The sequence below is a fragment of the Taudactylus pleione genome, unplaced genomic scaffold, assembly GCF_031769625.1.
Source record: "Taudactylus pleione unplaced genomic scaffold, aTauple2 ptg000436l, whole genome shotgun sequence".
NCBI lineage: Eukaryota > Metazoa > Chordata > Amphibia > Anura > Myobatrachidae > Taudactylus > Taudactylus pleione.
In genome coordinates this window covers 9,567,169-9,580,402 of record NW_028284838.1, presented here as the reverse complement: position 1 = coordinate 9,580,402, position 13,234 = coordinate 9,567,169, and the positions used below count along the sequence as shown (strand labels likewise).

The 13,234-nt window shown below is 41.6% G+C and overlaps 1 protein-coding gene across 1 annotated transcript in view; it reads right to left on the bottom strand.

Moving 5' to 3' along the window:
• IGSF10 (immunoglobulin superfamily member 10) overlaps nucleotides 1–13,234 on the bottom strand; it is a 34,791-nt gene that overhangs the window by 9,315 nt on the left and 12,242 nt on the right. Inside the window, exons 4-6 of the mRNA XM_088447701.1 lie at nucleotides 12,216–12,606; nucleotides 5,203–10,278; nucleotides 599–1,499 (exon numbers count right to left, since the gene is read on the bottom strand). Coding sequence (XP_088303827.1) covers nucleotides 599–1,499; nucleotides 5,203–10,278; nucleotides 12,216–12,606 — 6,368 coding nt within the window. The remainder of the gene's footprint in view (nucleotides 1–598; nucleotides 1,500–5,202; nucleotides 10,279–12,215; nucleotides 12,607–13,234) is intronic.

Below are 13,234 nucleotides of genomic sequence, written 5' to 3'. Positions count from 1 at the left end.
CCTAGCTTAATTATAAAATTCAGTGTAAAAACAAAGCTGTCTAGTATTTGTTCACTACATGCAAAAACCATCAGTATTTACCCTGCATGCAAAAAATACATAAATGCAATTGCACCCCTATTGCAACATGGTTTGTTCCAGATGCAAAATCTCTTTTTTATCTTTTTATATTTGCTCTGCAGAAGCCCGGTTTTTTTTCCATATAAGATAAATTCTAGTTTATAACTTTTTCTTTCTTGCATTTCATTACAGATGTCTACACATCAGGACATGAGCTCTTTTCCCCATGTTCCATAACAGAACACTCTGCCTGCAGAGCCACATTAATTGGTCAAATATCAAGTCAAAGATATTATGTCTTCACATTCTATTTACAGTGAAAGTAATATATGATGCTATAATATTGCCATATGATAACTGATTCAGTCACTCTGCACTTTTTGTGAGGTCATTCATAAGTTAAAGTGCAAAATTTATAAATACAAGTGGGAATTTAATTAATTGCTAATGGTAACCATTGTCTGTGGGAAACCGCTGATTATTCATCACTTCCACCATGCTACAAAAATGTGATCTTATAAAAATATTTTGTTTTTACCTGTGCCACTGATCTACCACGGCTTTGGATGGCAGTCTCCATATTATCTTTGGCTTTGGTTCCCCAGTTGCACTACAGTTTAGCATCAGTTTGTCTCCAAAATTCATTTCTGTGGATTTAGGAGATGCCTGGATAATCTTTGGAATGGAATCGGTTTGCTGTACCATGAGACTGACAACTCTTCTTTCAGAGCCAGTTGAGCTGGTCGCTATGCACTCATAGTTCCCATTGTCTGAGGAGTCTGCTTGCCTGATGAAGAGGGTTCCATTGGAGAATAGGAATAGCTTTGAACTAACATAATGCAAAGGTTTAACTTTTGTTCCATCAAATGCTACCCAGTGTACACTCGGGTGAGGATTTCCTTTTGCAGTGCAAGGAAGTTTCACATTCTCCCCGGGATGCACCAGAACTGTCTGTCTTTTGTCTTCTACTATAGTTGGGGGAGCAGCAATCACTTGAATCTTTACTGTAAAGGTATCAGCTCCAGCTATATTAGTAGCAAAACACTTATAAATCCCACGGTCATATAATGTCACTTCTCTGATAGTGAGGGTACCGTCCTGTTGCACAAAAACCTTGTGGTTATTGTCCGATTTCTCAGCTGCAATGGTCTCATTAGCCAGTATCCAGGTAATTGTGGGGAAAGGTCTGCCCTCTGCCTGGCATTTTACATTTACAGTATTACCCGAGTGTATTGTAATCTCTCTCGATCTGCCCTGTACAATCCTGGGAGGGTACGTTATAACTGAGAGTGTAACAAGTAGCCGGTCTGAGCCATACTGGTTATTAGCAACACAAAGATATTGCCCACGGTCCTGGACACTCACACTAGCAATAGAGAGGGTACCATTTGTGAAAACTTCCATCTTGTTTCCCCGTTTTGCCTTTGATACAAAACTCCCTGTTATAGACGAAAGACATTTTTTTCAGTTGTCAAAAATAAGTCATAAAAAAAATACTAATAAACTAATAAAACAAACTATGCATAGTCCCAATCTGTCACTAATAAATCATTGTCTTTTTCTCCATCAAGAAAATATAATATGCAGTATCTGTCTCTTACACAATATTATTTAGTTATATTAGCAAATTGATAATACGATGCTTACAAGACATTGTTATTCTTATGGTTGAAAATCAATATTTTACCTGGTTTTTTTCTGCAATACGAATAGTAAACTGTTTTGGAGAATGCACCAACATTGTTTCAACAAAGTATATAACTGTTGTTGTCTGCTACAAAAAAAGGTAGTACACTTCAGACATGTGCAGTGGAGATTTTAGACGAACAGTAGACAAGTTGAGGTGAATAATGTGGAAATTATATTATTAAATTATGAATATAGATGAGAAAAAAAAAACATAACACTTGGGGATTTTGTTTTAAGCGGAATCGATATGATATACCATAGGACGGGATGGCGGAGGTCAGAAGACTGACATCGGCATCCCGATGGATAAGATCCCAACAGGGGAGGTAAGTAACCTAACCCTCCCCCTTCTCCCCCCTAACCAACCCCTGGTGGTGCCTAACCCTAACTTCCCCCCGATGATTCCTAAACCTACCCCCCCTTCCCGTACCCTAAACCTAACCAAACTATCGGAGACAATGGAGGTGCCTGCCGCTGGGTACCAGCACTGAAGGGGCACCTCCTCCATTGCCACAATATATTCACCCCACTTAGGGTTGTAAATATATAGAGTGTACCATCACGGGTACCAAATACATGGCACCTATTTCCGGCACTTGAGAAACTACCATAACCATATACTAGTGGAGGGCTCTATATCATACCATGAGCTGCCACTTCCGTCTAACTATAGCCTGTCCCCGCTCATTGATGTAGCTGCTCCTCAGCAGCTTCTCATGCCAGTGTGACACGTCTGGCGCCCCCCCTCCTCATCCACAACTCCCGTCCCACTCCTCCCTGGTGGCAGCCCCAGCCACGGACCTATGCGACGGGCCGAGCATAAATGCGGCTGCAGATCTTCCAGGAGCTGGATGTCAACAAGGATGCACCAGACGGAGCTGCGGTTAAGAAGAGGGCGTGGGAGATGGGGGCCTGGGGCACCAGCGACTGAGTATGGGGGCAGATCTTTGGTGGAGCAACTTCCCGGCATGTGAAGCAGTCAGCAGTAGACTGTGAATTTTGTGATTTGTAGTCCCACCACAATGGCAATCTTACAGTATCTTTACTCAAACTCAGTCCTCAAAGCCCCCGCATCAGGTGGTTTTCCTCTCCATCAGAGCTATCAGGATGGCTTACCACCTAAGTCAGGTGGTTTTCCCTACCACCAGGGGTATTGGGAGGGCTTCCCACCCCACATCAGGTGGCTTTCGCCTCCATCAGGATCTTATCTGTGACTAAATGCACAGTGTTACATACAGCACTCCTAATTATCCCAGGGCTGTATCTGAGGTCGCTCTTTATACAAACATACATTACTTTCCTCAGTGCAGTCCCCATCTTTATAATAGACAATGTTGCAATGTTATCCCTTATCTTGTGTCTCTGGTATATGATGGGAGAGCTGTATACCTTTTTATGTGTACCTGGCACATTAACTGAAGGGGATCTATACACAACTCTAATGCAAACCCTTCACTTCTCCTTCAGCGCTACTGTGCATGAGTGGTCTGAGTAGAGAGTGCCAGGGAGGGATGCTAGGGATCTTTCTCCTGATACTTTTTGCGAACTGTAGCTCATAGGCAACAGCAACTAATGCCACCATGAGATAGCATTAGCTACCAAGCAAGTTTCCGGAATGCAGATACATTTGGGGGATTCTATAAATTTGCACATATCTCACGGGTGTTTTGCGGGAATAGCCTGCAAACTTACTTTAGTAAATAGGCCTAATAGAAACAAATTGACATATTCTATATTAGTGTTTTAGATAGACAAGTATGCACCATATTGGTGGGGGCACCAAATTCTAACTAGCCTCCGGGCATCTGGGATGAATTTAAGCCACTGGCGGTGCCTAACCCTAACCTCGCCCCAGTGGTGCCTAACCCGAATCCCACTCCCCGCAGCCTAACCCTAACCCACCCTGGTCGGTGTCTAACCCTAACCCCCTCCCCCCCAGGGAGGTCCTTAAACCTAACCATCCCCCATCCATGACCTAATTCTAAGCCTAACCTGCATACTTACCTTCGGGATGCTAGCGGTCAGAATGCTGACGTCGGCATCTTGATACCTTCGAGATGCCGGCGTCAGCATTCTGATGGGCGTCGGGATTTTGGCTTCGGTATTCTGACGTCCGGCATCCTGTTCGCCGGCATTTTGACTGGATGTGACCGCTAGCTTTAGCCATGCAATTATAGGAAAATATCATACTTTATTGGTAAGATTAAAGATACAAAACATTACAAGAAAACTGAAGCACCTGACCCTGTTAGGGCCTGAACATTAATTTCTGTGTAGCTAATTCATTGCCCTGCATGTCATGTGAAATATTATTCTTTGAACTGCAGTTTGTGAGAGACAATTCACAGGTATTTTAGTTACAGTATTCAATAATTCACCTGTTCCGTTTCCTAATCACTGACCAATCAGAGAGGGCTCTGGCCTATTTAAAGCTAGCAGCTTCTTGTTTCCCTTGTCTGATTGTTTGTTCCTGTGATTTTGTTGTGCTATATCTACTATTGTTACCTGAGTACCAAGTCAGCTTGTCCGTGACTAGTACTGAGCTTAATTACCTGTTTAACCTCTTTGCTGCTGAGACTTTTCTCAACCCTGTGCTTAAGCCTATTTTAGCAGTGTTTACTGGTCACATTCCAACATCAGCATCAGTAATTTATTTGTACAGTGACCACACAAATTAAACCTTGTTTGGTTTTGTTCTTTCTTAAAATAGCATTGCATATATCTCTTCACACAACAACGGTAATCTATCTAAAATGGGTAAAAATGTGTTGTTGTTTTTTATTAAAACTCCTAGAAAAACTAAAAGCAAATATCTGTGTTTTTGTTTTTTAAAACCATCCAAAAATACTTTGCGACTTGCATCAGCAGGGTCATAATTAGGGGTGTTCGAACGGTGCCGCCGTGCAGGGCCCTGTGGGAGCGCCACATGGCCCTTGTTTCTGATTAGCAGGGTGCCTGGAACAGCACCCTGCAGTTAGAATCGTTGCTGATGGTACTTTAGATGCTCCAGACAGGCACTCTGCAGCTTGTACAGCTGATCAGAGCTCCCTCAGGAGGCTCCGGTCAGTACTGCACTTTCCAGGTGCTGCCAGCCCCGTGCCCTGTGCACGACGTAGTGAGGTCATGTGCGCAATGTCAGGATGTTGGGCGCTCAGGGGGCGGGCCGGCACAGCTCGCATTTGAGCCCTGTTATGGCACTGTGCATCAGCACTAATCTGATTTTACATGATAGCAGTAAGCAGGATTCTATACATAAGTTTTCATAATAAAATGTTGCACTTTAATATGATATTGCACTTTCTTTTTGAACTAAACACAAAATGTATCGGAATAATATGGTAGACCAACGAAGCATAAATTGAGCTATAGGAATAAAAATATGCATTACATTAGCATTGCTTTTCTATGAAATGACATCATGCACACCACGTAACAATGACTTATTAGCCTCACCTGAAGACACTTTTGTCCACAGTATGGTTGGTACTGGATTTCCCGTGGCCTCACATGGAATAAAGGCATCTGAGTTAGCAAGCACTGTGAAACTTGCAGCTCTACCTCCCACTATACGAGGCTTTGAGCGGGTATTGTTGGATGGGATTTCTTCTATCCATTCTGCAGTTGTTTTCTTACCAATCTGTTGTGCTGTTGTAGAAGAGGAATTATACTGTGCAGGTTTCTTCAATACATTTGGAACATGTGCTATTATATGTACATTTCTCTGGGGTGCTTTTGGATCACGTCTAATTTCAACACTAGAAGGAAAAATCTTCCTTTCAGATACAAGCTGAGATTGGGCTGTTCTTGGGATCATTAGGGGTGATGAATCAGTCATGCTATCGATGATCACTGATAGTGGAGATGGTGTGCTAGTTACTGTAAGTGTCTTGTATGATGAGTATGTCTTTGTTTTATGTGTAGTGACAAAATCCTGCCTAAAGGGATTATTTCTGCTAAGCGCTTGGTCAGATGTGGCTATATAATTATTGTCAGATGTATCTAGGTATGGAGTTGTTAATGTATCTATGCCATTCATTATAGGTGATTGGTGCAAGGAAAGTTTAGGAGCCTTTGATGTATTGCTCCAGAATTTTTTTTTCGCAGTAGTTAGAGGAATATCATTTTCTGAACTGTACAATCTTGCTCTTTGTGCTCCTGTAACAGTATTAACTATGAGTTTAGGTTTTGGATTAATTGTATAAGCCTTGTTTGTCTTCTCTGGAGATTTGGTTGACAAATTGCCATTTGTTGATGGCTTCCAAGTGTTTTTCAGCAATGAGTTGTTGAAAATATTTTTTTTCCGTGGCCTTTTCCTTCTGAGGAATCTGTGTCTTCCTATGCTATCAGTAGTAATAGGCGCTAATGGGTTTGGTGTTGTAGACATAGCACTTTTATTAGGGATGACGTAGTCTTCAGAAGTAGTTTCAGCAATTGTACTTGCTGAATAAATTAAAGTATTTGCAGCATTGGAACTGGTTGGATTAATTACAGTTAATGCAATATTTGGACTGGTTGGATAAACTACAGTTGTTGTTGCTTTGGCACTGGTTGGATACATTTCTATTGGTGCAGCTTTAGCACTAGTTGGATAAATGACAGTTGTTGCTGCTTTGGCACTGGCCCGATAAACTGTAGTAGCTGTTGTTTTAGCACTGGTATGTTGAATCACAGTTGTTGCTAATTTAGCCCTGATTGGGGAAACAGTAGTAGATGTGGCACTTGCAGGATATTTTACATTTTCTGCTTTAGCACTCATTGGGTTACTATCTATTGTGCTCTCTGCCATTACTAAAGGTGTGTTAGTATTTGCCTTTAAATTGCTATTTGTAGACTGAGCTGATACATCAATGGTAGTAGAACCTTTACTAACTGCTGATTCTGATTGTGTTAGTGGAGTAGTAATTGCATATGTCAACTGGGAAGTTTTTCTAAGTTTCTTAAGTATTTCCCTTTGCATTATAGGATTGTTAGCAAACAATCTATGCCATGGAATTTTTCTTCTAATTATTTTGGAGTCAGGCCGAGGTTTGGGGGTGGATTGAGCAGAGGTGGATCTCAATGATTGTTCCTTTCCAGTTGCATAAATTGTTGTTGGATTCTGCGTCACATCTTGTGTTTGTCTGAAACCCATCTGGATTTTATCCGAAACAGACATGCCCATTGTGCTGACTTGAGGTGTTCTCTGAGTCTCAGAATGGGAAGATGTAATATAAGTATTTGTTGCTATTTCAGTGTTATGAATGTTTTTGAATCTTGGAGCCACCTGAGTTGTCTCTCTTCCATTCAAAGTCTCTGAAGTTGCTATTGTAGATTGTTGAGTTGGTAGAGGAACATATGTACTTGAAGGTATAGTGCTGAATGAAAGCTGCTCTTGTTTGCTAATCTCAGAAACCGTAGTTTGATCCGTTTTGACCTCACTATAGTCTGGCTTTCCAAATTTAAATTGATGAGCTCTAATATTTGGAATACGATCAGGCCTTATAGTGCGTCTTCTTCCATTAAATTTTCTGCGCCCAAAACGCCTTAGTGTTGGCACCAATGGTGTAACATCTTTCACAATCTGAATCTGTTGATGGGTAATAATGGTAGAGCCAGACGGCAGACCTGGTGAAATTATTTTCTGAGTGCTGTGAAAGTATATGGGTCCAATGTCAGTTTGTGAAAGGAACAATTTAGTGCTCGACTTTGTGGAAGAATCAATACTAACAACATTTCCTTCTATGTCATCTCTTGTTACTGAATATTGTGGAATCTTTGTGCTGTGAATCTTTGGTTGAGTGGGAAGTTTATTATCGTTATCCAGCAAATTTTGTGATGAATGTTTGGATGTAGCTGTGGGTAATTTGTATTTTCCAGAAGTTGTGGGTAAGCTACTGAGAACATAACTGCCAGTAATGGTTTGTGGAGTAGACAAAATATTTAGTTGCGCAATTTTTCCTTTAGTGTCTGGTGTAGCAACTGATATTTCTAAGTTTGGAATACCTGTTGATATGAATTGTTTAGAAGATGTTGGGGTATTTGTTATCTCCTTATGTGCATCTACTGTTATTGGAACTTCATCCATGGTTACAGAAAGCAGTGGCCTTCCAGATGTTGGCTTCATTAATGGAGCAGAGAGTTTTTCAAGTGGTTGTGGCTTAGTAAGAATACTCTGAGTTGTTGCATGAAGTTGGCTAGATGTGGTTGATGGATGTAAGAAACCATTGTGTGGTTTAGCAGAAAAATCATACAATGTTGTTGTTGGGTCAGTGATAGCATTTGGAGGGGTAGTATTAATATAGCTAATTTCTGATGGTGGGTTAGTGATGACATCTTCTGATAGGCTTGTAAAATAACCAGATGTAGTAACAGGGTTGTTTATATCAAATTGAGTTGTAACCTGCAGCTCTTTTTCTATAATTGCTGGATCTGTAATGTAGTTCTGAGTTGTATAATCAAAATAATCAAATTCAGTTGTTGATTTGGTTGTAATATCTGGTATTGTAGTATAAAGAGGACTGCTGGTAACAGTTGGACTGGGGATGACAATTTGTGGGGTTGCAGTTAATGAGTTGAAGGCAGTGGTGAAGTCATTACTATCGGATTTGAGTTTATCAGATATGGTAAAAGAAGATTTCAGTACAGGGTTGGTAGTTACATCCCTGGATGTCAAGTACTGTCCATCTGTAGGTGATGGTGGTTCTGGAATTGCCGCTATTGTTGTGTTTAAGATGTTCAGATTGTTTGGTACTGCAGAAATTGTATTTGTAGTCCATAAAGGTGTATTGGAGGCAGTGACTGCCAGCACTGTAGGTATTGCATTTAACATTGTTACTGATGAATATTTTTCTGATACAATCATAAGATTTTCATCCACTGGAAGTAGCTCTTCGCCAGATGGTTCCTCTAACTCCCCAGAGACCCTCTCTACATCACTTTCTTCCTTGGCTGAACTTTTCATGTCTTGGGTTGATAATGTATTGTTAATTGAGATCTGCTTAGTTTTTTGTAAGATCTCTGTCCAGCGTTGGGGATCAATTCTTGTGCTTTTAGAAAATTGCCTCCGATGTCCCTTTAGTCGCTGGTTTATTCTATTTCTTCTCTGAACCACTGTGTTTACATTTTCCTGGCTCCCGGGTTTGGTAGCCTTGTCTATTGCTGGAAGTCTTTTATGTGCAATGGCTTTTCCAGTCACAGAGCGGTTGCGTTCTCCTATGTCTTCACTGCCCGATCCTTCCTCCATTTGATCTTGCTGTATTTTTTTAATGAGCATGTGTATCTTTCTATCTTTCACCAATACTTTGTGTGTCAGCATGTCCAGGCCATATTGATTAGCTGCTAGGCATCTAAAATGTCCTTGCTCTCTCTGTGCTACACCTTGGATTTTTAGTGTTCCATTAGAGAAAATAAGTTTGTTCCTTGATGTCTCATGTAGCACAGAGTGATCTGGTAATATCCAGCTCACGGATGCATCAGGAACTCCTTTTGAACCACATGGGAGATAGAGCACATCCCCACTATTAACTAAAAGTTCAGCTCCATTGAGAGTGTCTTCCTCTACATCAGTGCTTACAACAGTAATTCTAACTGTAAGCCTATCTGTGTCCACATTATTTGTAGCAATACAATGATAAACTCCACTATCATAACTATCAGCTGCTTTTAAAACAAACTTTCCATTTTCTGTAATTGTTAACCTTCCCTCTTTACTCATATAAGGAGCTCTAATCTTACTTCCATCAGGAAGAACCCATTCAATGTTTGGTACAGGTTCACCCACAACTTGGCAGTCTATCTCCACAGTTCCTCCAATAATTGCAGTATACTCAGTCTGTGTCCGGTTGCTTTTGAGAATCATAACCCAGCTGTTTTTCGTAGGATTTTCAACAGAATTTGGAATTGTGACAAAGATATCTGTTAAGTAACGTATATGTAGCGTACTGAGGGTTGTAGCCGTCCTGTCCAGTTGTAATGTCACCAAGTCCTGCATCAGCCAGTTTGGTTCCGCTCTTAGTTCTGCTTCAATGTCAGTGAACGTATCATCACCAGAACCCACTTGTTTGTATTTGTAACTAATGAATGGTGTCTTTGTAAGCAAAAGGTCTCGCTTGAGTTTCATTGGGGAATCACTGTACATTGCTAATATGCCCCATAACTTTTGAATATAATCATAATCTATGTTACATATTAGAAAGGAGGAAAATGTAGTCCTCATTATTGTGTATTCATCCTTTCTATCTAACGTGATCTGGGACATTTTGGTTGGTCTCTGGACGCTACATTCCAAGTTGGCTTCATTCCCAGATTGGTCTGTCATATTTAGGATGAGAGATCCCACTGGTGTCACAAAGTCTTTGGCTGATGTAGCAGTAAAGCTGATTTCCTCTGGTATGGTCACATTTTTTACCTTGAAGATGTTGTCTATTGTTGGCTTAACACAAGCAAGGTCTTGAGATGATATTTTGTCTAGTGACTTCCCTTTATTCTTTTCTGGGCTCCAGCAAAGTGGACATTGCTGTCCTGAACGATCTCTCTTGCATTTGATTAAGTCTAGGGAAAGAAACATGCAGAAAATGTTTTCAAGAATAGTTTTATACTCAGTATTATTTATTTAAGTGAAATAACTTCCAAAGTCTATAACATAATGTGTCCTGCAACAAATGCCAACCCCGTATTCCAATAAGTGACTTGCTGTAAGCATCTTTTGTGTTATGTTCCTGTTGATACAACAGTCCTAATGTGTTGACTCATTAAAAGTACACTCTAGATCAGTGTTGGCTAACCTTGACACTCCAGCTGTTGTGGAACTATATATCCCAGCATGCCCTGCCACAGTTTTAGCATGCCCTAATAGCAAAACTGTAGCAGTGCATGCTGGGTTATGTAGTTCCATAACAGCTGGAGTGTCAAGGTTAGCCAACACTGCTCTAGATAAACTAGATGATTGAACTGTGCTTCATACAGAGGTGTGTTCAGGAGAGTGCTCTGCGTAGTCTCCTCTTACCTGCCGGGCACCATAGTAACGGAGGCGCTCTGATGTCACTTGCGTGACTTCTGCACATGTGTGCCATTACCGCTCCTCTTCCTCTCCACATTCTAGACCAGTGGTTCTCAAACTTGGTCTTCTGTACCCCAAACAGCTCACGTTTTCCAGGTCACCCAGCAGGTGCACAGGTGTATTCATTACTCACTGATGCATTTTAAAAGAGCTACAGGTGGAGCTAATTATTTTACTTGTGATTTTGTGAGGAGACATGGAAAACATGCACTGTTTAGTGTCCTGAGGACCGAGTTTGAGAACCTGTGCTCTAGACTGTAAGACGTGCCCCTCAGTGCCTGTTAAGGGAGACTGTGCCAGAGACATGACTGTGCCACACATATATGTACAGCAGGGCTGGGTAGGGGATGCCGGCGCTCGGGATCCCGGTGGTCAGAATCCTGATGCCAGCATCCCGACAGGGTTAGGATACAGACACCTGTCGGTAAGTATCCTAGCCCTCTCCCTAAACCTAACCCTCCCTCCCCACAGCCTAAACCTAACCCTCCCCCCCATAGCCCTAACCTAACCCCCACCGAGAGCCAAAACCTATCCATTTTCCCCTAGTGCCTAACCCTAACCATCCCCCTAGTGCCTAACTCTAACCCTCCCTATAGCCCCATTACTTACCGTCAGGATGTTGGTGTGGGATTCCAGCCCTGTGAGCGTGGGCATCCCGACAGCTGGGATTTAAACTACTGTACATCCCTGTACAGCGGTACACTATACACCACTGTGTGACCACCGCTAGCCTCACTATATATTCCACTTCCACCAGTGCATGTATCTGCAGGTCCTTATCGAAGACAGCACATGCAACCTGCACTAACCTGCTCCTGGCTGGATCTGATCATACTCTACGTGCTGCATTAACCCTGTGGTGTTTTACACCCTGCATTCTACCTGGTTAAAAAACCAATCCCTGGTTAAGCTATTCATGGTATGGACTAACCTCCATAATCACACAAGTGGACAGACTCCTGCCTCACACATGATGAGCACACTCTTATCTTGCTACTCTGATTATTAGATAATTAGCTGTAATACACTAGGTGCATATGGATGAGCAAGTGATGATGACTGGGTACAATAAGGTGCTTTCCAGCTTTCTTTGCAAATCAAAATAGTGCAGCAGAATAAAATAATTCTGATTTACATCTTCTTGCAATATCTACTATAAAGCATATTGGAAAGTATGTGAGATGTGCTGACATACATGACACTGAAATTAACATCAATTAACTAATCCAAGCACACAGTCCATTGTTCATAATAACAAACACAATACATTGTTACTCAAATCCTACATGCGTCCATTTCAGTTACTGTTTATCAATTTGTGATTCTGTTAAGAATACATGGGATAATAAATTATAACATCATTAAATATATTACTTATAAGTGTGTACAGTTATGTTTATTAAATGACCATAAATGGAGAATGAAATACCTCTAGATTTCTGTCCCCATTCTGTGAGCCACTGCAGGTTACAGTTGCAGGACCAGTAGTTTCCATACAGGTAAAGTCCTTCTAATTCATTCAAGTAGAAGAACATTTCTTTAGGCAGTGACGATAACTGGTTGTCAGACAGATAAATATGTTTTATGGATGATGTCTTAAATATCTGTATGTATCGCAGAGTAACAAAAGTATCTGCGTGCAGCTGCCGGAGTGCGTTTCCTTCTAGATGCACCAATTTCAGAAATGCGAGTCCGTAGAATGATTCTGGGGCCAGGAATTCCAGTTTGTTGTGATCCATGTGTAGTCTGACCATATTCTTTAGACCACTGAAAGTGTTCTTGTGGAGAGTTTTCACTTTATTGTAGCTCATTTTCAAGACCTAGAGAACGTGATATACAAGTAATAGGGAAACATGAATTAAATGTGTTATTTGACTTATTTAGCTTCTGAAAATAAAGACTAAGAGCAATAGGGGCATTGACATGTTCTTCTAGATGTCAACCTGCTCATGGATGGAACAGTACTTGAGCGACCCCAGAGCAACACTTGGGTCAGTGCTTGCTGATGCCCTAACCTCTAGTACAGTGACGTAAGTTCATCCCAGATGCCTGGAGGCAAGTTAAAATTTGGTGCCCTCCCCCCAGTCACAGCCTCTGACACTGTAATGTAGCAATTTGCATGCAGCTAGGCCATAGATAGACGAAGGCAGCAGCTTATGGTCTGACATGGAGCTCTCCACTAATGTATGGTGGCTTCTCAGATGCTGTGAAGGGGTGCCATGTATTGGGCGGCCATGACGGTACACTCCGGTTACATAGTTACAGCCCTAAGTGGGGTGAATATGTTGTGGACAATGGAGGCGGTGCCCCTTCTGAGCAGGACCCCGGCGGCAGACGCCTCCATTGTCTCCCATAGTTCTGCCCCTGCTCTAGTAACATTAGGACATTATGATTCAGCTCATTGAACCCTAGTAATTTCCCCAATGCGGGGCCGCAACTAGGGAGGCA